Below are 25,272 nucleotides of genomic sequence, written 5' to 3'. Positions count from 1 at the left end.
AAATAATAATAATAAAAAAAAATTGTACTATTTATTAAGGTTTTTAAGGTATCTAATATTTGGATAGTTAATTTCCATGATCTAAATATTCTCAAAAATTAAAAGTTTGTTGTCATTTGGAAGTGTGTAGGCCTCCTTACATTTTATGCTGTTACATTATGATTTTATAATCGGTGGTCTTTAAAATGACTTTTTTTTTTTTTTTTTTTTACACAATACCATGAAGATTTAGCTAGATAATTGAAATTCAAATAATATGCCTTGGTGAGCATAAAAGAGCTTAAAAACAAACAAACAAAAAACTTACAGTACTTTCCCTAAACCAAACAGAACTATAAAATATATGTTTATTGTATGATAATATTATACTAAAATATCATAATTTATATTTGTAAGTAATGTTATCACTCTCTAAATAAGGAATAATGGCATTACAATGGTGGAATATGTAATGGTCTCAGTATTGTCATTTAACTTTTCATCTAAAGGCTTGTTGGTGTGAACAGACATCAAGGGTGTGTGGCTTTTGTTGCTTGTACGTTATGATGGCCAATATTGATGTCCCGCTTCATCTGGTCCCCACATCTGTGTTTTCAGGAGCCTATGAATTATTTGACCGCTGACGTTTTAATAGAGCACTAATAACCCTGTATTACTGATGTCATTTCATAGCGTACAGAGCTGCGAGGCAGTCCCACTGAGAACAAAATGCAGCCTCCGGGAATTATGAGGGACTCTCCTTCTGCTAACAGTGCAGTTTTAGTCAAAGAACTGCTTCACAGAGCCCGCATATTCAATAACTTAATATAGAGGGAAGGAAGAGCTTAGCCTAGTTAAGCTTGCAGTGTGCAAATTACGCCTACGCTCTTTATCACTGTGGCTGATAAAATGGGCCAATAGTTTACATGACCAAGTGTATTTTTCATCTTGTAAATCATCAGTTTTTACTTTTTGGACTGTATAATATGTGCTATAAGGGGAGCTTGGGACTGTCGCAATCACAACTTTAGAAAATGTCCACAGAAAACTGACATTCAGCACAAACTACACCGCATATGCTTCTGTATGAATACAGTGAGTTTGAGTGTGGGAGAGCTGCTTGCCCACATGATATCATGCTGTCTGCAGTCAGTGTGACATTTCATCATGGGCAAGACTCTAAATATCACCGTTGTTCTCACTCTCATCTCCCACCTCCTCTATTCACTTGCAATCACTTCCTCTTCACCACATCAACACACACACACACATGTACTGACTTTTATGCTGTAATTGACTTTGTCTAGTTTTTGTGCCATGTTTGAAGTGCGTATTGACTTGCTGTTCTTATCAGTTTGAATGAGATTAACTGTGCAGCCAAACGAGTCTAAACATTAAAATTTAAGTGCAGATGTACCATGAGGTGTTTTAAGTGTGTATTTATTTATTTATTAGTTGGCTTACATGTTTTAATTTTAGAAATACTCTGAACCACAGTGGGCGTGCAAAATCATGATGTTTATCAAATGCCTTTTTTATTTCTGAAAGTTTCAGAGGACACTTCTGCTTGGCTTCTTTTTGCAAGGACCCTTTGACATTTAATTCAAGGAGTGGGCAACATTTTCGACACGTACAGAAAAGGGCTGTCACTTTTTATTCGATATTCGAATATACATTCGAACATTGTGAAATATCCATAATAGAACTATAAATAAAATATCCGGTTTTTAAAATGCCATGTGTAGCGCATTTTTACAGTCTATGATTAGACCGTTTGTTTTTTATTTTCTTCTTTGCCATCTTATCCAGTAGAGGGCACTCTAGACGTATTGTAGCGTAGGCCCATGACCAAATCAAGCAAATAATAGCTAGTAGCCCGTAGGGCACGTAGATATTTGATATCCGTTCGAATTAGACTTTTCACAAAAGTGACAGCCCTAGTATAGAAATGTTTTATTTTTTCTTGTTTTTAATTGTATATTTAAAAAGAATATTCAATATATAAGGTTTTGTGTTATCATGTTATTTCTGTTTTTTTTTGTATTATTATTATTAATTGGATATTTAATTGTGCATGCTTATTTCCTATATTTTAACATTTTGATTTAATAACGCAGCTGGATGTAGTAATCTTTAGCAAATCTCAAAATGAAAATCCATTTTTTCCATATTGGGATTGTTCAATTCTCTTGTAGAGTTTAAAACAATTTAATTGAGTTTTTAGTGTTCTATTTTTACTTTTTATTAGATAAAACTTTGTATTCCAAGATTATTTAATTTTCTTTAAACCATTTTTAAAACCTTTTTTTTCTGAAAGAGAGAAAGAGCAAATATGAAAGCAGACCAAGCTATTACTATGTATGCGTAACCCACTGGATAAGCAGTTTACTTGCCTAACGGTTTTCTTGTGTTGTCTATTATAGTTACGTTTTATCCGCAGTGCGTGGTTCACTTGGAATCTTTGGCTTCCATAAAGCTCATAACTAAATAAAACTGGCTGTGGGACGAGTAGGAACATTACTGCAAGATGAGTTGTATATTTCTTAAATAAACAGTATAATAAAAGCTGCATTTAATATTAACCGTTTTCATCCTTAACGCTCACATGCCAGTGATCGATCTTTCATGTGTGTTTTCTGCTTTACGCTTACATACAGTTATAATGGAGCTACAGTGGGTTTATGTGGATTCACAATGGTTAATTGGATTTTTGTATCTGTATAGATGTCAGTTGTTCTTTTACTCTCTGTCTTTGACCCTCTGTTGCAAAACACTAAAATCAGGCAAGAGTTGTTCTTTTTAATTTTTTTGCCCCTTTTTCTGCAAGGATCTAAAATCACTGAAAAATTAACCAGTGTTGTTAGAAAAGCTGCTGTTTAATTTAGAGAGCCCCATGTTTTTGACGACCGAGGCTCTGCAGTAAAAGCTTTTTACATTTTCTCGCTGTGCTGAGGCGCTTTTTTTTTTTTTTTTTTTGAGCAATATTTCACTTTGGATATTTCCGCATGAGTTTTTGTGGAGAGAAATATTGCAGCGGGAGCCCTGTCATATCTCTGAGTGAAATGGCAGCTTACATTTTTTTTTCTTTCTTAAAATCAAAAGCAATCTCTGCAAGCCTCTTTTTACAGAGTTACAGCATTTCAGCAGAGCTTTTTCGAAAAATCTGGAAAGTGATTTGGTATAAAATGTACTAAATATAGGATTGATTATGTCAGCATGCCAAAAAGATCCTTTTAAAAAACCTGCTTCAGCATTTTTCCAACATTCAGGGCTGCATTAAATCAATGCTGATGGACCAAATAGGAAGACACTAAAACCTGATTTACTGCCGACTAACTTCCGTCATCTGTGCTTTCTTTCTTTCAGATGGTACCATGGAATGTTGGACAGAACCATTGCAGAAGAGCGATTGCGTCAGGCTAGGACACCGGGCAGCTACCTCATCAGGGAAAGTGACCGCCGACCTGGATCCTTCGTACTGTCCTTTCTCAGCGTGACCAATGTGGTCAATCACTTCAGGTGAGCTGTGCTTTCTGGATCATAATGTTTCACTGAAGCTCACAGATCCCCAATACTGTACATGCCTATTTCTATAGGCCAGAATATTGTAGAGACTAATGCTACAGTCCCATTGTGAGTCTTAATGCAATAGAAATGTGAATTATTTGAAATGATTTAAAATGTAAATATTTATTAAAATGTTATGTATTTTTTACTTAATGTCTTGCACATGTACAAAAGTTTTCAAAGGTGCCTTTATTTAATAAGAAATACTGTGAAAAATCACAATTTAAAATAACTTTACTATATATATATATATTTCCTCTCACTCTCTCTTTCTATAATGCCATTTTTTTCCTTTGACAGCAAATATGAATTTTCCTGCTACTGTTACATGATGCTACAAAAATCATTTTAATATGCTGGTTTGTTGCGCAAAAAACATGTATTTATCAGTGTTATTTAATGAATAATATTTTAATGCAAACCAGGCTATTTTTTTCTGAATTCTTTTCTTTTTTTAACATTGAAGTTGTCATTATTAAACCTTTTATTCATTGAATACATCCTTGCTGAATTAAATGTACTAATTTCTAGCAAAAAATCTAGATGCCCCAAACTTTTAAACAGTAGTGTGTTTAAATGAGGAACAGATGAGGAGCATTGCAAGCAAATAATCATGAGAGCCAAGTATAAGGTAGATAAGCACAGAAGCTTGAGTGGAAGTAAATAATAGATGACATTTAAACACTGTATACTCAAGGCATTTTTCCATCAGTAAAGAACAAACTTGTTAAGCTCAATGACTGATTTATAAAGAAGCATGCAGTAAGCAAACAAGTCTTTTGGTAATATATTAATTCCATTCTACGTGGCAAATGCTTCTAAGAGTGTCTTTTCTTGTTGCAGTTGAATAAACATTCACAACTTGAGTTTTACAGCCACTACAAATGCTTTTGTGCTTGTTTTATTTTTATATGGGAAGGCTCTCAGAAGTAGGCCTAAATAAATTCTTTATTGCAGTAAATGTAAGTCAAATTCATTCAGGCATTGTAATTTTAATGCAGAAAGGCAAAACAGTTTGTGCTTTGTGTGTGTGTTTAGGATCATTGCGATGTGTGGAGATTACTACATCGGTGGACGACGCTTCTCGTCCCTGTCAGACCTCATTGGTTACTACAGCTATGTGTCTTGTCTACTGAAAGGTGAAAAACTGTCGTCTCCAGTGGCTCCCCCAGAGGTACGATAAGATCTTCTACAATGCTCCTCGTATTCGTTGCTATATCTGAGTTTGTGCATCCAGAAGCAGGAGTGTGCTTTGTAGATTTTTCAGTGCTGATCATCATAGTGGTAATGTTTGTCATGCTCCCTTGTGGTGTTGCTATAACCTTTCATTCTCCTTCCAGCCAGTAGAGGACCGGCGACGAGTGAGGGCCATACTTCCATACACCAAAGTGCCAGAAACTGATGAGATCAGGTGAAATATAAAAACTTTCTTAAACCTCATCCAGTATCACATTTCAGAAACCAAGCTAGTGTTCTGCATGTTTGAGGGAGTGAAAGTGAAATCAAGACCTTTTGGCTATTTATCCTGCACTTATTATGCACTGGCTTTCATGCTTGGGGTTGTGAAGTGTGAGGAGTTTAAATCCTCCTAAAAAGGGTCAAATAAACCCGTTGATGCTCTCTTTATTTTAGCAGACATAATTCTGATAAAATGTAAAAATAAATTTCTCAAATGAGAACGTTACTGAATAATTATATATATATATATTTTTTTTTACCAAAATAATTGTGATGATCAGTTTAACCATTATCGTGCAGTCCTAATTCAAACTAATTCTGGCTTTAAATTCAGTATTACAACTCGATCCATTTCATGCTGAACTCATTGCACCCACTCAAGTATTCATGTGTGTAGTTTGAATACAATTTGGACATTCTACATCCACAATGTATACTTTCTAATGTGACCTACAGTGACAGCCGTGTTGCTGTTTCCCCACCATTTATACATAAGATGACTTACCTGTGGCCTCATGCAATATTAAAGTGTCCTTATGACTATGGAATGTTGGGAGAAAGCAGTAGGTCATCCAGTTATTATTGCCTGCTATTTAAGGCTATTACTGTGTAGAAGGGAAGCTGGCATATTTGGATGCAGGACAACTTTTTGAGCCTCCTGTAATGAGCTGCTGATAGTAGTCAGATGTGTTAAATAGAGAGGACATTTAAAATGTGACTGAGCAGGATTGAGACTATTCACCGGAGTAGCTGCTTGGAATGATCTTCTTCCTCTGTGGTATTCAATGGCTCTTACAGGAAGTTACAAAAAGTAACATTGCAGGAAAGCAATTTAGATTGCAACTGAAGCTGGGAAATCCTGTGTAATAGACTAATTCCCTTCCTAATTTTTTTAATTTTTAAGCTGCCTAATAATAATAATAATAATAATAATAATAATAAATACATCATAAAGTGTTACCTCTTAGGGCCATATAGTGTTTTCATGTGTATAGTTTTACATTCAAAATGCAACAGCTGATTGTCAGAAAGAAAAAAAAAACTCTGAAGAGTAACAGGATAGGATAACTTTTTAGAATCATTATGATCTAAAATGATAAAAAGTGTGTTGTCATTTCATTCCATTGTCTATTTTTCTCTTTTATATAATTGTATACCTTATTGTCTTGCTCAAGTTTTCTCAAAGGAGACATTTTTATCGTTCACAATGAACTGGAAGATGGTTGGATGTGGGTAACCAATGTTCGGACCGAAGAACAGGGCCTTATCGTGGATGATCTTGTTGAGGAGGTGGTAAGTGTCTTTGAGCTTTTGTCCTTTAAAAGCGCCTTATAAAACCTTTCCGCAAACATCCTTTGGAATTTGCACATTAATTGAAAGATTCATTTGAATGTATTTTCAGGGACGAGAAGAGGATCCCCATGAGGGAAAAATGTAAGTATATATAGTATAAGACCAGTATATCTTTGTTTAGTTTTGCATGCGTATCACTTCTGCCCCGTTAGTTTTAGATAGTTCATTGTTCCATAGCAGAAGAAACATCTGTCAGAATCAGGGAGAAACGCTGCACTGAATAGGAGTGTTTGAGCCTCAGGCTGTTGATCTGATCAGAGAGCAGCTTTGATAGAGGTGGCTTGATCCCTTGTGCTGTGACCGTAGTAGGCTGCTCTGACTCAGACTTGACTCACAGGGCCTCGGGGTGCTGCCCTTTCTGCCCCGCTTACTTATGTCTCATTTCCTGTTTCCTCTTGTTTTTCTTTTTCTGTCTTCATAGCTGGTATCACAGGAAGATCAGCAAACAGGAGGCGTACAACCTGCTAATGACAGGTACATGAGTGCGACAAACCACTGCCTATAACAAGTTTGTGTATTGAACATAAAAAAAAAAACCTTGACTGTAATATCAGGTGATGTGCTACAACCACAGCAATGCATTTTACAAATGAAATTTTGACATCATTAAAGTAATATTTCTCTTCTAGTTGAAAAAAAAAATATTTATGAATGCCTGTTTCCACAATGGAATAAAAAATGCATAAATAAAAATGTTGAAAAGATAATTACGACTTTTCATTTAACTTTAAAACAAAACTTGTAAATTGAATTTACATCACACAACTCTGTTCACATCGCTTTTATTTATTTTTTGTTTTGTTTCCGGCACTGAATAAAAACGTAATTGTGATTTTTATTTCACAATTCTGAGTTTTTTCCTCAATCTAAACTCCCAAGTTTTGCAATTATAAACTGTTGTGAGGGAAAAAGTCTGAATTATAAGAGAAATTTGCAATTACATTTTTAAATTCTGCCTTATTCTGTGGCAGAAGCAGGTTTCTATAATTATTTATCAATATATATATATATAAAAAACAGTGTCAATTGATATTGGATATTTAATTGTAAATGCTTATTTTCCCTATATTTAGATGACCTTTGCCATCATCTAACACTGTCAAAGTTAATCTTTAATTTTAAGTAAAGTTAATCTTTATTAATCTTTAGCAAATGTCAAAGTGACTATCCATTCATCATACATTAGTCTTTTATCTGTTATTAGCCAAAATAATGATCTGTCTCTCATTGCATTTACTCCCTCATGTTGTAGATAGATTTTTGGGAGGAACAGACTAAATGACTTAACTTCTAATTGTGGCTTAACTACTTCTTTAAATCATAAAAGTGAACATGTATTAAGCACTTTTGATTTATGAAGGCATTAAAGACTTCATTATACGGCATTATCTGAATCATTTGTCATTTTTGGCTGCACAAACTTTGAATACTTTTCTTGCAAACCTAAGATGGGATATTCATTAAAGATAACTGGATTATAATGGAGTACAACAGAAGCTGTCATTATTTTCATAACTGCCATTTAAATCTATTTAAAACACTTCTAATATGCTGCTTCTCCTCTGTCCAGTTGGACAGGTCTGCAGCTTTCTGGTCAGGCCATCGGACAACACACCAGGCGACTACTCCCTCTTCTTTCGTACCAATGAGAACATCCAAAGGTTCAAGATTAGCCCCACTCCCAACAACCAGTACATGATGGGAGGGCGGTACTATAACAGGTAGGACAGCAGACACGTGTCTTGTCAGAACCTAAAAGCATCATGTGGGGTCTGGCTGAAAATGGACTCTCGCACCTCATATCCTCGTCTTAAACACCTGTTTGCCTTCCCATCATATAATAAAATTAGGGCTGACAGTTTAAGGCGTTAACTTAATTGATTAGCTATGAAAAAATAAAGCGATTCAAATATTTTAATGCAGTTAATGCACTGGCCCCGCCCCCAAACCTGTACGTCACCTTACATTTCATAGAGTTGACTGTTGACAAATATGATGCAGGGCAACAACTTCATAAATGCAGTTTTGCACTAAAATTCAAGATATTGGGGCAAAAAATGCCCCGTATGAGTTTTTGTCTTATATTATCGTATTTTCCGGACTATAAGTCGCACTTTTTTTCATAGTTTGGCTGGTCCTGCGACTTATAGTCAGGTGCGACTTATATATCAATTGATTTGACATGAACCAAGAGTAAACATTACCGTCTACAGTCACAAGAGGGCGCTCTATGCTGCTCAGTGCTCCTGTAGTCTACCACTGAAAACAACTGAAAACTGTTAACTGAAATATTAAATTAAAGACAACTGTGAAAGACTGAATGCAAACAAAATGCCCCCAAAAAGAAAATCCTATTCTGCAGATTACAAACTGCAGATAGTAAAATATGCAGCCGAAAACGGTAATCGAGCAGCAGAAAGAAAGTTTGGAGTGAGTGAGAAACTTGTGAGGGACTGGCGTAAAACAGAGGTTACTCTAACTCAAATGAAGAAAACAAAAAAAGCTAACCGCGGGCTGAAAGCAAGATGGCCAGAGCTGGAGGAACGAGTCCACAGATGGGTGCTTGAACAACGCGCTGCCGGGAGAGGCTTGTCAACAGTGCAGTTGCGTCTCCACGCCCTGGTAGTAGCCAAGGAGATGAATATAAATGATTTTGCTGGCAGCCCTTCTTGGTGTTACCGCTTCATGCAACGCAACCGCCTCTCTATCAGAGCACAGACAACATTGTGTCAGAAACTGCCAGCAGACTTCCAAGCTAAGGTCGACAGTTTCCGTGAGTTCGTTTAAAAGCAGGTTACTGAATACAACGTGTCATCGGACCATATTATCAACATGGACGAGGTCCCCCTCACGTTTGCCACCCCCATGGGCCGAAGTGTCGCAGAGAAAGGGCAGAAAAGTGTGAATATAGTGACAACAGGTCATGAGAAATCACACTTCACAGTGGTGCTGGTATGTTGTGGAGATGGATCGAAATTGCCACCGATGGTCATTTTCAAATGGAAAACCATGCCCAAAGACGAATTTCTCCCCACAGTTGTCATGGCCGTGAATGAGAAAGGGTGGTTGAATCAAGAAATGATTAACATTTGGCTTACAAAGTGCTACACTAAGCGTCCTGATGGCTTCTTTAAAACACGCAAAGCCCTGCCTGTGATGGACAGTATGCGAGCGCACATAACGCCACAGTTCAAAGATAAAATAAAAGCGTGCAACTCCATACCTGTCATCATCCCTGGAGGCTTAACCAAAATACTCCAGCCACTCGACATCACGGTGAACCGGAGCTTTAAGGCAGTCTTGCGTCGCCTGTGGGAGGAGTGGATGGTGGATGGAGAGCACAGCTTCACGGCAACCGGGAGAATGCTCCATGCAACTTTCCAGCAAGTCCTTGGATGGATCGACACAGCATGGGGTTCAGTAACAACTGAAACCATCCTGTCGGGATTCAGAAAGGCCGGAATAACTGGAACTGATGCAGAGTCTGACGACAGCCCCGCAGAAGAAGAGACGGCGCTTCATCTTCCTCCGGAGTTGGTGGAGTTCTTCAGAAGCGACACAGAGGATGAAGAATTCAACGGATTCAGTGAAGTGGAATAAGATCGCGGGAGCTTGGTGAACTTGCTTAGCGTTACCGGTAACTGTTGGACTCGCTGGCTTATGTTAAGTTTAGCCTATTCAGCCTTCCAGGTATGTTTTTATGCTATTGTATGGCAAACTGTTAATGTGTTATGTTAACATACATATTCAGCCTGTTGTTCTGTGTACTACTGTGTACCGTTAGCTGAATAACTTGCCTTTCCAGATTACCAATATCTGTTCTTGGTCTTGGATTTTAAATAAATTAAGTTAATATTTCAGTTAACAGTTTTCAGTGGTAGGCTACAGGAGCACTGAACAGCATAGAGTGCCCTCTCGCGGCTGGAGACGGTAATGTTTTCTCTTGGTTCTTGGGTCTAAATAAATGCGACTTATAGTCCGGTGTGACTTATATATGTTTTTTTTTCTCGTCATGACGTATTTTTGGACTGATGCAACTTATACTCAGGTGCGACTTATATTCTGAAAAATACAGTAATATCCTTTGATAAGTGATATCACACAAGCAGTGAGAGCAAAGCTTTTTTTCACGCTCATGATTTTCACGATCGAACACGAATGTAAATGTAATTTTATACCACAGTTCAGTAAATAAGAAGTTAATATTGTGTTATATTTTAAACTCAATATTGTCTTTTTTTGTTCAATTTTGCCGACAAAAATATTACCTATAAAGCTACTGTTGTGCATCTCCAAGCAGCACTAGCTGTTTGCATCCACCTATTTTTATGCACATTTTGGATTATCGCGTAAAAAAACACTGGATGGAAATGCCACGATGCACATAAATTAAAAACAATGTGCATAAAAAACTTATGCGCACAACTAAGTAGGATACACTTTTTATCCAATAAGAAATAATTCGCATAAACAACGATGGAAGCGTATTTACCGAATACATTCCACCATGCGCATTGAAAAAATCATGTGACTTTGTGCTATGAGACTGGATAACTTGACTCACCAGCGGACCGATCTCGTTCGCAGCATCTATATGTTGTTTTGGCATTCTGAAATGCCTGAGGAAAGTCTGTCATCAAAGTATTTCTGTATAATTACGGTCTTACATGACTGCGTTCCCAAACAGCAGGCATCCTCCTCTAAAAGCAATGACTGCATTTATTGTGTTCTGTCTGCTCTCTCTGAAGCGCAAGTAATTTATTACGGAAATTATTGTATTCAGTAGGGCTGTCACTTTTAGTTCGAAAATCGATTGCACAATCGATCGGACCAACCAAAAAAAGTTTCGAAAATGAAAATAGGGAATCGATTTTAACCAAATATGTACACTATTAATTTTAAAAGAATTAAACAATTAAAAAATATAGATGTAACAAAACGCACAAACAAGCAGATAAAGAAAATAAAGAATTCCGAAAGTGCAGTATGCGTTGCGAAAGCTAGACAGAAAATACCAGCAATTTTACGCGCCTATAAGACCCAGTGATGTCGAAAGCGATCTCTTATGCTGCGTTCACACCAAACGTGAATAGAGCGTCTGGCACGAATGATTTCAATGTTAAGTCAATGTAAAGACGCGTTTACGTGCATCTGGAGGTCTCGCAGCGAATTCGCCTCATTCGCGCATCTAGTTAAAGGAGTTTCTGAGTTATGAAAAGGACCATTGCAAGCTGACAGCGACCGGCTTTTGCGGTGGAAAATTGGCAGTAATAGCCCCACCTTGCCCAGCTGTACCTGAGTGTCCCTGGGACATCAGTGCGGTCGGCGCGCATCTTCTCAACAGCTGGACATATAGTGAATACAAAACGCTCTGCTCTGGATCCCGAAAATGTTGATCGGCTTGTTTTCCTGTCCAATAAATTTGTAATGGCCCTAGCCTTTTTTTGCGCATTTCATTATGCCTGCCTAGTGCCGCCTAGCCTAGCTAAAGTGTCGGTTACGTTCAATAAAAAAACACACATGGCCTGTTCTCAAGTCCATTTAAAGTTTCATTTTTTGAACAGTTGTTTGAAATGGATTGAATGATTATTTAAAATAATCTTGGGAGATTTTTGAATTGCCTAAATCATAAATGCAGCCGGGTTGAAGCCTGCAGTGATGTTTTTCGTTTATGGCAGCTGTCCCCTCTGCATCTATATTTTTTTGAGAATGATGCACTCCTATTGCTGTTTGTTATTCTGCACGAAACTTCATGCCAATAAATAAGAAATATTGCTGACTTGTGCGTTTCCAGCGCTCTCTTTACGTTCGTCTGTTATTTGATGTTGAAAAAGGAAACGAAAATTGCATTTTGAATATTCGTCGAATTTAAAATAAAAATCCACATTCGAATGCAAAAACTTTGCATTCAAATTTTAGGTGTACATTAAGGAGGCTGCCTTATAAGCCCAGAGTATACTTCGCAGTCCGTGTTTCCTTTCCGTCTCGCCAACTGCTATCGCCAACTATCAAAGGCGGACGAGCTCGACACACAGTACCACTTCTGTCTTATCATTCACCTCGTGTACGCACACCGTCAGCGCGGTCTCGGAAAAAAAATCGCCTGCACGCGGATGACAAAAATGACATAATGTGGATGGTTCGCGGACTACCGAAGTATACTTGACCTTTATCAGTAGTGCACGTGATGTGATGGCGATGTAAGTGTCATTGCATTAAAAGGTTTATGTTAGCCTATCGAGTTGAAGCCACTAATGCTTTGAATAAACGTGCATTAGTAATATTTTGCTCGATGCGCACTCTTGTGGCCTCAGAAGAGAAGCAAAAAGCTCCCTAACTGAAATTATACATTTTAATTTTGATAATATTGAAGAAATAAATTGGAATTTCGTTTTTCAGCTATTTTGACAGCCCTACTGACAGCCTGACAAATAAAACAAAATACTTTATTGCCATAACAACATAGCTGTCTGGACATTTTCCTGATGAGCTCTCCAACAACAATAACATAACATGCACATAACTGACATATCAGCAAAACCTGACCAGAAACATAAGAATAACATGCAAAACAGTGAGCAGAAAAACTCCATGTAATTGTATAATGGCACGATCTTGTATTCCATAATCAGAATAGCATTAATAACTTTATCTGCTATGTAGTGCTAAGCAGTGTTTGCAAATTGCACAATGATGGATAAATAATGATTAAAATTATGCTTTTATTTATATATATATATATATATATATATATATATACAATTGTTATCACTGATTTGGTTGTAAAGATTTCAGATGACTCCAGATTTGCTTCACAACTGTATATAAATGAACACTGAAGTGTTTGATTATTACAAACAGAGATGAATAATTTATAAATGCACAAATTTAAATTTCATTCATTTGCCTGCAAACACCATTTTTCCTCAGTCTACAAATGACTAAACCGATTTCAGTCAAATACTCCAAAAGTCTGCCTGTCCAAATATTTTTGCTTCCTGATGCTGAACAAAGCATTTTAGAGATTAAACCCTGTCCCATATATTATGTCGCAGAGCTGATTTAATTAAAATGTAACACAATGTAATTTTGCACATAGTAATAAACCACATGGCTTTACATTCAGCTGGTCTCTAATTAAACCAAGCTTTTCCTGGCAGTGTTGACGATATCATCGAGCGTTATCGAAAAGAGCAGATCGTGGAGGGCTACACTCTGAAAGATCCCGTCTCAGTCCAGGTAAGTGAAAGGTCATTCCAATCAACTCAGATATCGCTGAAGAACCTCTCAATAATAAGCATAATACTGCGTCCTTTTTGCTGTTTAGCAGAAAGAGCAAGTCCTCTCCGACTTGGTCGACGGCAGAGAAATCTATAACACTATTCGACGGAAAACAAAAGATGCTTTCTACAAAAACATTGTCAAGAAAGGATATCTTCTCTTCAACAAAGGTACCACAGGCTACTATTTTTTTGTATCGAACTGCTTCCATTGAAATTTTACTGGTTATCAGCATATAAGACTGTTTGACACATACACGTAACATTTGTATTCAGTGCTCAGTCATTCTCAGTGGGATGAGAGGATGTGGGTAATTTGTAGCACATAAGCCCCATGTGAGTGTGGTTTTGTCAAACATTGACAGTCTTTGATCACCTGTGAAACGCACAGGAAGACTCTTCACAGAAAGCTCAGGATCAGCTACGCAGAACAAAAAGCAAAACGTTTACCTGAACACAGAGCTGTCCAGTTCAATGACAGTGGCTTTGCTTAGTATGAGATTTGCCGCTCTGTGGGATGTGCTCATTGATCGTAGGCTATGAATCTGAATTAGTTCTGACATCTTGTCCGGTTAGTATTCAGCTGTTTGTATTTAATATTCAGGGGGTTTAATGTGGGCTAAAATCATTATACCTCAAATCCTGACTGTGTTATACAGGCTCCCTGTATTCAAATGTAATTTTTTCTTAAAAATCGGTTATCTGAATACATAAGGTGTTCTGCAAGTCTGTTAGTTAAGGCTTTATCTACCTATATCTACCTGTATCTACCTCAGTGTTGTGCATTCTAAAATGAATTTCTTATAGTTCTGATTAGGGTTTTACTGTACATTATTTATATTTATATATATATATATATATATATAACTTCATATATTAACAAAATTGGAATGAAATTAAGAGCTTGTCTGAGTCAATACCCAGCCCTAGTTCTGACGCATTTTCTCATTGGCATTTAACTGTTGTTTGTTAGTATTCAGCTGGTTTGAGGGTGTAGTAAAATCTTTATTATATAGGCTCCTTGGGCAAGAATTAACATACTTGTCTTTTAAATTCATTACATAAAAAAACAGGTGTTCTCCCATGGTTTGGCTCCCTTAAAATTAATTTTCTAAACCGTTCAAGTTAAGTAAATGTGAGACCAAAGCATCTTGCTTACATTTTCACTTGTGCATCCACAGGTAAGGGTAAGCGCTGGAAGCATTTGTACTTCATCCTGGAGGGCAACGACGCTCAGCTCATTTACTTTGAGAGTGAGAAGCGAGCCACCAAACCCAAAGGACTAATCGATCTGAGTGTGTGCTCTGTGTATGGAGTCCACGACAGTCTGTTTGGCAGGTATGCAGTTGTAAAGCTTAAGTGTCCACAGTGTTTGGGTCCAGTTAACAAAGCAGCAATATTGATGTACATATTTTATGTTAATGCTATTTTTATGTCCAGGCCAAACTGTTTCCAGATTGTGGTTCAGCACTTTAGCGAGGAGCAGTACATTTTCTACTTTGCTGGGGAGACACCTGAGCAGGCACAGGTCCTACATCACTTCTACATATATATAACGTTAAAAATATAAAAGTCCTGTAAAATACAAATACATTTATTTTTACGTTTAAAATAAATATTTGTCTATTTGAACTTATTTTAAAATGTAATTTATTCCTGTGATGGCAAAGCTGAATTGTTTCAGCCATTACTCCAGTCTTCAGTGTCACATGATCTTTCTGATTTGGTGCACTAGTAACAATTCTTATTATTAACAATGTTGAAAACAGTTGTGCCGTTTAATATTTTTGTGGAAAGCTTGATACAACTTCACAGGCTTATTTGATGAAAAGAGAGTCCAGAAGAACCATTTATTTGGAATAAAAATTTGGAGGGGGGGTGGGGGGTGGAGGGGGGGTTAAAGTCCTTATTGTCACTTTTGATTTCTGCATGTTGGAACCAAGTCTGTGTAAAAGTGATATATGAGTCTTTGAACCAACCAAGTGCCCTGCATTCACAGGACTGGATGAAATGCCTGCAGACATTCTGCAATAACCTTAGGAAACCCTTGCAGACCACATTCAACAAGCGCTTGCGTCAGGTGAGAGAGAAGTCTCACTGTTTTTATTAATGTTAGCTTCTGTTGCTTTAATCATGAGTTAAGGTGTTCAGATGACTCTGAGTGTGCCGTCAGAGCGGGCCACAGCTGAGCTGTCTGGATGCTGGTGAGCAGAGGGATGAAAACCTCTTTCAGAGCACCTGATCCCAGACACGCAAATCTAAAAAGAACCTTGTCATCTTCATTACCACAGGCATATTTTTGGAAAAAGATCTCCGCGTGTCATCTGCTTCTGACATCTCATCACTTATTCATTACAGAGCACGGAAAAATCTAACATTTGCGTGTCATTCTCTGGCCTTAGGTTAGCAGTTTAGTCCTGTATGTGGAGGAGGCCCACAAACTTCCCATCAAACACTTCACCAACCCCTATTGCACCATCTCATTGAACAATGTGCAGGTGGCGAAGACTCATCCCAGAGAGGGACAGAACCCTGTGTTCACCGAGGAGTTCATCTTTGAGTGAGTACATTGTGACTCTCTAGACTCGTTTAGAGGCTTTGAAAGTGATGCTCGATTAAGGTTCTGACTCCCATTCCTCTCTCGCAGTGACTTGTCGAGCGACATCAACAGATTTGAAATAATCCTAAGCAACAAGACCAAGAAGAGCAAAGAAAGTGACATCTGTGAGTATCATCGCCTGTTCATTACCATATAATTATTGCATTAGATTTGTTTATACCTCACACCGGGTTCATAAATTAACACTCAGCAAGCATTGTGTGAATAAAAATGCACTTTGGCAGACAAATGAAATGAGATACTGACCAGTTTAACTGAAATAGAAAAAAAAAATAATAATTGTTTAAAATATAAGAATAATATATAAGAATGATTGTCTGACTACAAGTTAACAAGTCTTATGGTCAACAATGCAGCATTTGTTTCAGAACAGTAATATTATGAGATTGTTTTAATAATAACTAGTTTGTATTTAAATATATTTCAAAATGCAGTTTATTCCTGTGATGGTAAAGCTGAATTTTTTTAGCAGCCATTACCCCAGTTTTCAGTGTCACGATCTTTCGGAAATCATTCAAAAATGCTGATTTAGTGTTAGAGACATTTATTATTATTAAATGAACACCCCCATCACGAAAAAAAAAAAAAAACACATACTTCATTTATTGAATATAATTTTGATATTTATGGCCTGGCACTATGCATTTTAAATGTTACTGTAACTTGATTTAAGTCTTTTTTTTTTTTTTTTTGGAAATCAGCAGTATATTAAAGGTGCTCCATAGAGATCAATTTCATTCCTTTAACCTCCCCTATGCTCTTTTTCCTTGCACAAGTGCACCCTCTGCTGGCACTAGACTTCTCCTCTTCTCTAATTAGTTTCTCTTCTGTATTGTCTCAGTGTTCATGCGCTGCCAGCTGAGCAGGCTGCAGAGGGGCCAGATGATCGATGAGTGGTTTCCTCTGAGCTCCTATGTGCCGCTGAAGGGAATTGAGCCAGGCTCACTGCGCATAAGAGTGCGATATTCAATGGAGAAGATTATGTCTGAGGAAGAGTACAGTGAATTCAAAGAGGTAAACATACACGTGGTCATATTTTACACTTTGAACAAAAAGATTTTTGGTTGGAACTATTACTTGTGTGGCCTTGAACACTTACCCTTTTAACAAAAGTATCTTTTTCTGACATGCTCTCTCTGTCCATCCCCAGCTCATCCTGCAGAGAGACTATCATGTGATCTACGCGTTGGCTCACGTGTGTGGACAGGACCGCACCCTGCTGGCCAGCATCCTGCTCCGTATCTTGAGACACGAGCGAGCCGAAGCTCCGTTACTGAGGATGTTGAATGACAGAGAAATTAATATGGAGGGTAAGGCTCTCTCTTGGTATTATTCACAGTTCAGTATTCATCAGCAAACAGATGTCACAGCTACACTGAGGCTAGGCAGCTTCCCTCAGGCTTGTTCATTATGTTTTAGCTACAGAACAAAGCTTTGACAGTTTTGTTTGTGCTTTTTATACAGTCCCACTTTTCAAGCAATGACTAGTTGTTTAGTAATGAGACATCATCATGAAAATGCGCAGTGTGTTCAGAGAAGAGTGTCACGAAACCAGTATTAGTAGAATTGACTCAATTTGGTATGTGGATGAATTTACAAACTCAATCATGATGAAAGTATGGCTCATGAATATTAATTAGATTGTGATTTCAGTGTGCAGGAAGAGTTTTTTTTCCTCAATCAGAAGAAAGAGAAGAAAAAAGAAAACCTTAGTTAACCGATTAAATCTCTTTTCAACCACTTCCTCCAGTATGATGACATTTTAGTAGATTGTTGTCTTAAGAAGAAAGAAGAAGAAATATGTCTTAAACATCAAATCGGCATATTATAATGATTTCTGAAGGAAAAATGAATAACTTCGATTTTTTTATTATATTCCAAAAAAGCTGTTATTTTTTATGATTTTATGATTTTTATTACAATGATGTGAGCCCTAAGGGAGCTTCTTTTTTTTTTTAATAATTCAAAAACCTTACCTTGTTACAGTGTAATTATACATTTAAGTGCTGAGTAATATTAATTAACTGAATTAACATGTACTTACTATATGGTTAGGATTTGGGTTATTTGCATCTAATAATGCATAATTAAGTGTTGTTATAATAGTTAGTACATGTAACGTGTAACAAGGACACCTTAAAATGAAGTGTTACCAGTATTTTCCTCCAATTCAGGATACATTCATCATACATTTTCTTCTGAATTATGAATTAAGACTGTTCAGTATAAATTGAATGATTAATATAATGTAAATTTATTGCTATTGATAACAATAATAATAATGTACAAAAAAGGATTATTTTTTATTAAATTACTTATTTTTTATTGTCCATCATTTATCATAAACATCCTTACAATGTGGTTTCTTGTTTTGGTGTTGCAGATGAAGCTACGACGCTGTTTCGGGCCACAACTCTGGCCAGTACTTTGATGGAGCAGTACATGAAGGCCACAGCCACCCCTTTCGTCCATCACGCCCTCAAAGACACAATACTGAAGATCATGGAGAGCAAGCAGTCCTGTGAGGTAGTGGAACTAAATAGAGCCATGTTGTTAACATCTGTTAACATCAGGCTCCACTGTGCCTCGGATCTGTAAATGTTCTGATGTGTTGTGTTTAGTGTTTCTGCGCCAAATACATCATCATGATGTTCTCTCTTAAGCCTTGGGCAAATTGGCTTTTGTCGGGTTTCTGTTGAATAGTGAATAAACTGAACTGGCAGTCAGAATCCTTTTCCCTCATGTGGCGTGTTCTCTGGTCTCCCTCCGTAGCTGAACCCGTCTAAACTGGAGAAGAATGAGGATGTTAACCTGAATCTAGCTCACTTACTCAACATCCTGTCGGAGCTGGTGGAGAAGATATTTATGGCTGCTGAGATCTTGCCCCCGTAAGCATGATAGCACACCACCATATCAGCTTTACTGCTTTGTAGTAAAACCTTAGAAATGTGGTACCCCACTAACTATACTAATCCTTATTTTACCATGGCATCACAAGTGTCATTCCAATGTTTATATACAGTGCGAGTGCAAAAAGGTATCGCTTTAAAGCAGCTTTATATTTATTGTATTTTGATTATTTTTGGGATAAATATTGTATATTTCTAGGTCAACCTTTGGTATTTAACTGTTATTCTTATCATCATATTCCTATCATCTAGTGCTCTTTTAGAAGGACGGTGCAAGAATATTACAAAGATTTAACCTTTTAAGAGCACTATTTCTTGAATTAAAATTTTCTTGTGCTAAAAATGATCAAATATTTGGGTTTGTAAATTTCGGGGGAATTTGTATATGTTTTGAGAGAAGTCTATTATGCTTTATAAGGCTATAGAGGTTATTTGATCAAAAATACAGTTAAAAACTGTTATATTGTGAAATATCATTACAATTTAAAATGACTGTTTCCGTTTCAATATATCTTAATGTAGTTTATTCCTGTTATGGCAAAGCTATAGTTTCAGAAGTCATAACTCCAGTTTTACTCCAGTACTACATGATCCTTTTTTATATGTAGGAGTTGGAGCTCAAATGACATTTCTTATATAAATTTTATTTTTGCATTTATTTGAAATAGAAATCTTGTGTACTGTAACTTCCATATCTTTACTGACACTTCTGTTCAAATTAAGTTGAATATTATATGTTTTTGATTTATTTTAGGAATACATTTGTAACATTAGATTCTTATTGGTCATCAGCCATAATCAGCTTAACAGAATAGTTATTATCAGAAAATAATTATTAGCTTGTTATAAAGACCAGTGCATCCCCACTATATTAACTTCCTGTCCATATTGTGCTGAATTAATTAAACACTTCTTGTCTAAGGACCCTGAGGTACATTTATGGCTGTCTTCAGAAGTCTGTGCAGAAGAAATGGCCTACCAACACTACAATGAGAACCCGAGTTGTGAGGTAACACATTGTCAAGCTATATTTGCATGTGTTTATGTTAAGAGCAACATCTTGCAAAGTGTCAAGATGTGTTTGTCTCTGTCCTCCAGTGGTTTTGTCTTCCTAAGGCTCATCTGCCCTGCCATTCTCAACCCCAGAATGTTCAACATCATTGCTGGTGAGTGCACAGCTTGCACACAAGCTCTTTCAGAGGCAACTTATTTAGGTCAAGTACCCACTCAAATATTTCATTCTGCACCTGTTAGAGCTTCAGTCTGATAGAAGAGCACTTAACGGTCCAAATGTGTAAAAGGCATAAACATGTCATAGTGGGGCAGTCAACTGCCTTTCGTATTTTTATATGAAAATGGATTTGTTGTACATTTTATATTTAGCTGGAATAAAATATATTTATAAAGGGTTTTAAAATTCTTTCTAATAAAAATGTCAGATCATAAGAGCATAAAAATCGTATGAATAGTAATTTATTTTTAGTTAATTTTAATAAAATTGTAATTTAATTGGAACGCAATCTACATATATGCTGGATAAATGCAAGACAAAACTAACACTGCAGTAAACGGTCAGTGTTTGTCGAGGATAAAGAAAAATGTGTTTGTGTCGAGGATAAAGAAAAATGTGTTTGTCAAGTTGTAAAAGAAGTAAATTCTTAAGTATACTCCGGTATCTTCTGGACATTAGATTGAAGTATAAATAAAGGTGTTTAGAAATGTTTGAATTTATTAACGTTTATGTATTTTGAGATTTATTTTTGTTCAAACTTTTTTACAGTACTTTAAGGAAGGATGCATTAAATTGATTCATTTTATTTATAAAATTCTATTTAGAAAATTGAGTTTTTTAATTTTCTGTTCACCACAGAATTCTAAAAACTTCCTAGACTTCAAAGACTATAGATGTGGGCAAGTTTATTAACAACAGACTACATTACCAAACCAGTATTAATGTGACATCGTAAAAAAATGTTTTGTGTAAAAGCCATGTCTAAAAAAAAAAGTGTACAAAATGAAATGACCATTGGTACCTTGACTTGTTTAGTCTAATAATAACTGTAATGAAAATCTGTCTTGTGTTTGCAGACCCTCCATCCTCCACAGCAGGCCGAACGCTTACCCTGGTAGCGAAGTCTGTGCAGAATTTGGCCAACCTGGTGGAATTCGTTGCTAAGGTGTTTGGATTTTCACGCTGTGTTAGAAAATGAGTTACGCTGAATAGATGTCAAAGTGTCCTGTGAATGCTAATGTTGAGATGCATTTGTCGTGATGTGTTTGTTTTGCAGGAGCCCTACATGGAGGGGGTGAATCCTTTCATCAAGAACAACAAACAAAGGATGATCATGTTTCTGGATGAGCTGGGGGTAAACTGCCCTCTATCCATTTTTAAAGCAGCATGGGTTGCCTGCGGCTCAGTTTATGAGCTCTGTGTGAAGTAGCTTCCTATAACATTCTCTTGGTGCTGTTTCTCCAGAACGTTCCTGATCTCCCGGAATCTACCGAGCACTTTAGGACTGATTTGCCCCGTGACCTTGCTGCCCTGCATGAGATCTGTGCTACTCATTCTGACGAACTCCGCACCCTCAGCAATGAGAGAGGAGCACAGCAGGTATGTGTCTCTCTTGTTACTCTCTCTCTCTCTCTCTCTATATATATATATATATATATACATATATATATATACATAGGGGACCTAGTAACATTTCCTGGTTCAACCCGGGACGAGCGCTGTGTGAACAAAAGCCAGATCTAATGCCGTGTCTTAGTGATGACGTGAGTTATCGCGCGACTCTTTTACCGGCTGTTTTGAAGGAAGATCAATCTTCGCGACGAAAAAATATGTGCAAACTGTAATGAAGCAGAGATCAGTTAGTTCCTCACTATCCGCGCTGAAGCTGAGATAGTTTGCTTGCTTCAGTGAAAGTATAACGTGCCTAACGCTTTCGACTCGTACATTACACATCACGCCCTGATGTCACGTGTCGTTACAGGATCTTTACGGGTTGTGTGTGAAAGCACGCACATATCCCGGGTAATCACTGGCAGTGTGAAAGTGCAAAATCTAGTGACCCGGGAACAATTGCCGGAACACTTTACCCGTGTATTTGCCGGAATGGCAGTGTGAAAGGGGCAATATAGTATTGATTTTAGCTGGAATAGTTTCATTTCAAAAGATGAAATAAATCCAGTGTCTTCAGAGACACAAAAATGGCATGGCTACAATATTCCCTCTAAGCTGCACGCATGTGCGGCCGTGCACTTTTTATGTTGCTACTGCACAGAAGAAATAATGTGCAATGCACAGGACACAGGCAAACCACTATAGAGATGGCATGCTACAGATCAAAACCTGTGAATGCAGTTTATGGTTTCATAGAGTAGTATGTGTACACACAGGTGTAGTAGTGTGCAAACTGTACTACTTATGGATGTTTGGATGGCTATTAAAATATTCCTGTTCATGTTTTTTCAAAATATTTTTTTTAGCTTACAGATCTCAGTTTAAAGGCTTTTTCTATTCTATTGTCTGTTTAAATGCTTAAATTCGTTTTTTTATACTATATGGTGCTGTCAAACAGTTAATCGTGATTAATAGCATCCAAAATAAGTTTTTGTTTACATATGTGTGTACTATGTGTATGTATATATATATATATATATATATATATATATCACACACACACACATATGTGTATATATATATGTATATGTGTGTGTGTTTATATATTAAAAATATTTTAGCTGTAATATAAATAATATGCAGTAGTCAACATTTGAAGTGGATCAAAACCTTTCATCAAAGTTGTCCTAAAACCAAAACAATACCCGTTCTTGTCTTAGGACAACTCTGATTAACTTTTTTGACCCACTTCAACTGTTGACTACTGTAAATATATACATGTAAATATTTTTTTAATATATACTATATTTGTGTGTATTAAACATACATAAGTATACACGGTACACACACATTTTATGTAAACAAATTTATTTTGTATGTGATTAATAGCAATTAATAATTTAACAGCACTATTTATATTACAGTATATTATATTACATAAACCTAATGATTGACCTCAGAAAGGGATATTTTTCACATTTTACTATTATATGCCTATTATTTTAATATAAAGAACTGTTCTTCATGATTAAAAAAAATATATATTTCTTTGTAACACAGCACTGTTTTAAAAAAAAGGGTAGTATGGCTATATAGTAACGCAATTACCAGGAACAATAAAAACTAGCATAGCCATATACTATAATTGGTTACCAGAGATAATCTTCAAATATATAATATAGCGGTCATTAAACACAGAATGTCTAGACTGGCCAGTTAGAATCACGTTTTCCAAAGAGCTGTGTGATGAAAATAGTTGAAAACAATTCAAATTAAATTTAAATGTTTTAATAGCAGGAGTTTTAATAGCTGAATATTAACTTCACTCATCAGTGATTTACCACATAAGATTTTATATCTCAATCCAATAAAATATGTTAGAGCTCCTTTGGGCCACTTGGTTGAGAATCATTGGATGCATTTTTTTTTAAGATGGTGTTTCAGTTGGAGTTAAATTTGAAGAAAAATGAACTCCAAAGACCCTGTGTTCTTTTCCGTTCTGGGTAACACTTTATTTTGATAGTCTACTTTAGACATTCTACTAACAGTAAGTAACTTTGAAACTAAATGTCAACTAGCAGTCACCCACACACCGTTATTGGTGCAAACATTAATGAAAAGGCCACCAGAGGATCAGAAAATGACAAGTGCATCACAAGTGACCTTAAGAAAACAAGACAAAAATGCATTTCCTTTGGCTTTGCTGTGCCATTTTTTAACCCAGCAGGTGAAGATGATAATGCAATCTTTCTGTTCTTCACAGCACGTGCTGAAAAAGCTGCTGGCCATCACTGAGCTCCTCCAGCAGAAACAGGCGCACTATGCCATGTCCAACAGCAACAGGTAGTTCCTCCTCCGTCATTTTGTCTGTCAGTTTGTCTCCGTCTCCATGGAGTAGCCAGTGGGAACCCAGCATGCTCCACCCTCATCCCCATGCCAGCTCCCACCCTCCCCTTATCTTCCATCCTCCCTTTTCCTCCGCCTCATTGTCTGTGCCACGAGAACTATGCAAACTACAGCAGAAAACAAAACGGCTGGGCTCCCAAGTCCAACACCAATGACTTTATAATCACACGGTTTGACTGCTCTCCGTATCTTGGGTACATATCAATCTAACAGACGGGTCGAACGAATGACCCATCAAGTCGACAGAATTATGTTTTTAAATACAGGTTGCCAAAGTGTATCTCTTCATCTGCTTGATCTGAAACTGAACTGACACAAGGCTGCAACAATTCTTCTCTCTAACTGGACTATGAGCTAAAATGCGTTTTATACTGTAATTTGTTACTGATTTACATGGCTATGAATATGCAAAATGTGCTCAGACTAGTGTTCTTTGTCCTTTTCCCTGATCTATTTAGTTCGATTTGTGCTGTAGACTGGATTTAGTTTTTCTTTTTATCATCCTCAGAGAGTATGATTATTTTATATCAAAACAATAAATTCTCTTGCTGGAATCATGAGTATATAATTTGAGGTAACCTGATTTGTTTTCCAACTTATTGTACAATATTTTTGATTGGTTGGGTCTTCCCTGAGACAAATTCAAAGCCAGACACGTTCTCAGGAGAAAAGTTTAAGGTAAAAAATAAAAATGTTTACAGCAGTAAAATTTATAGTAGTAAAGATTGTATCAGGAATGCATGCACTTATTAAACATGTTTTATAAAGTACTGACTGTCTCAGATCAGCTCGAGAAAACAGCTTTTGAAAATAACAAGACAGCTGTTGTGCTCCTCTAAAAATATTCTAGTGTTTGTCTCTGTTTTCAGTTCTTGATTTTGAATAAAGGACCATTATTATGGTTATCAACAGCATCTGTGATGTGTCACTTGAGCATAACCCAGAACATCCCTTTAACCCCAAGTTTTTCTGTAGAGAAGCTGACCCTGTAATGTGTGTACTGGAAGACATCTGTTAAACGACTACCCAAAGGCTGAAAAGTGTACAAGTGTTACAATAGTCATTGAAGTTGCAAGC

At 36.7% G+C, this 25,272-nt stretch overlaps 1 protein-coding gene across 2 annotated transcripts in view; it reads left to right on the top strand.

The window, feature by feature from the left end:
* rasa1a (RAS p21 protein activator (GTPase activating protein) 1a) overlaps window positions 1–25,272 on the top strand; it is a 45,079-nt gene that overhangs the window by 17,079 nt on the left and 2,728 nt on the right. Inside the window, exons 2-25 of one of the 2 annotated variants that reach the window (XM_059550175.1) lie at window positions 3,346–3,498; window positions 4,585–4,720; window positions 4,887–4,957; window positions 6,180–6,297; window positions 6,407–6,438; window positions 6,779–6,831; window positions 7,928–8,078; window positions 13,518–13,596; window positions 13,688–13,808; window positions 14,819–14,975; window positions 15,078–15,165; window positions 15,637–15,717; window positions 16,040–16,197; window positions 16,285–16,361; window positions 17,099–17,271; window positions 17,408–17,567; window positions 18,641–18,783; window positions 19,030–19,145; window positions 20,089–20,175; window positions 20,265–20,332; window positions 21,255–21,343; window positions 21,455–21,532; window positions 21,643–21,777; window positions 24,053–24,132. In XM_059550175.1, coding sequence (XP_059406158.1) covers window positions 3,346–3,498; window positions 4,585–4,720; window positions 4,887–4,957; window positions 6,180–6,297; window positions 6,407–6,438; window positions 6,779–6,831; window positions 7,928–8,078; window positions 13,518–13,596; window positions 13,688–13,808; window positions 14,819–14,975; window positions 15,078–15,165; window positions 15,637–15,717; window positions 16,040–16,197; window positions 16,285–16,361; window positions 17,099–17,271; window positions 17,408–17,567; window positions 18,641–18,783; window positions 19,030–19,145; window positions 20,089–20,175; window positions 20,265–20,332; window positions 21,255–21,343; window positions 21,455–21,532; window positions 21,643–21,777; window positions 24,053–24,132 — 2,604 coding nt within the window. Of the gene's footprint in view, window positions 1–3,345; window positions 3,499–4,584; window positions 4,721–4,886; window positions 4,958–6,179; window positions 6,298–6,406; window positions 6,439–6,778; window positions 6,832–7,927; window positions 8,079–13,517; window positions 13,597–13,684; window positions 13,809–14,818; window positions 14,976–15,077; window positions 15,166–15,636; window positions 15,718–16,039; window positions 16,198–16,284; window positions 16,362–17,098; window positions 17,272–17,407; window positions 17,568–18,640; window positions 18,784–19,029; window positions 19,146–20,088; window positions 20,176–20,264; window positions 20,333–21,254; window positions 21,344–21,454; window positions 21,533–21,642; window positions 21,778–24,052; window positions 24,133–25,272 lie in introns of both variants that reach the window. The other variant, XM_059550174.1, reaches the window with a different exon arrangement.

Source organism: Carassius carassius, chromosome 5, assembly GCF_963082965.1.
Source record: "Carassius carassius chromosome 5, fCarCar2.1, whole genome shotgun sequence".
NCBI classification, from domain to species: domain Eukaryota; kingdom Metazoa; phylum Chordata; class Actinopteri; order Cypriniformes; family Cyprinidae; genus Carassius; species Carassius carassius.
This window is presented reverse-complemented; position numbering and strand designations above follow the sequence as displayed.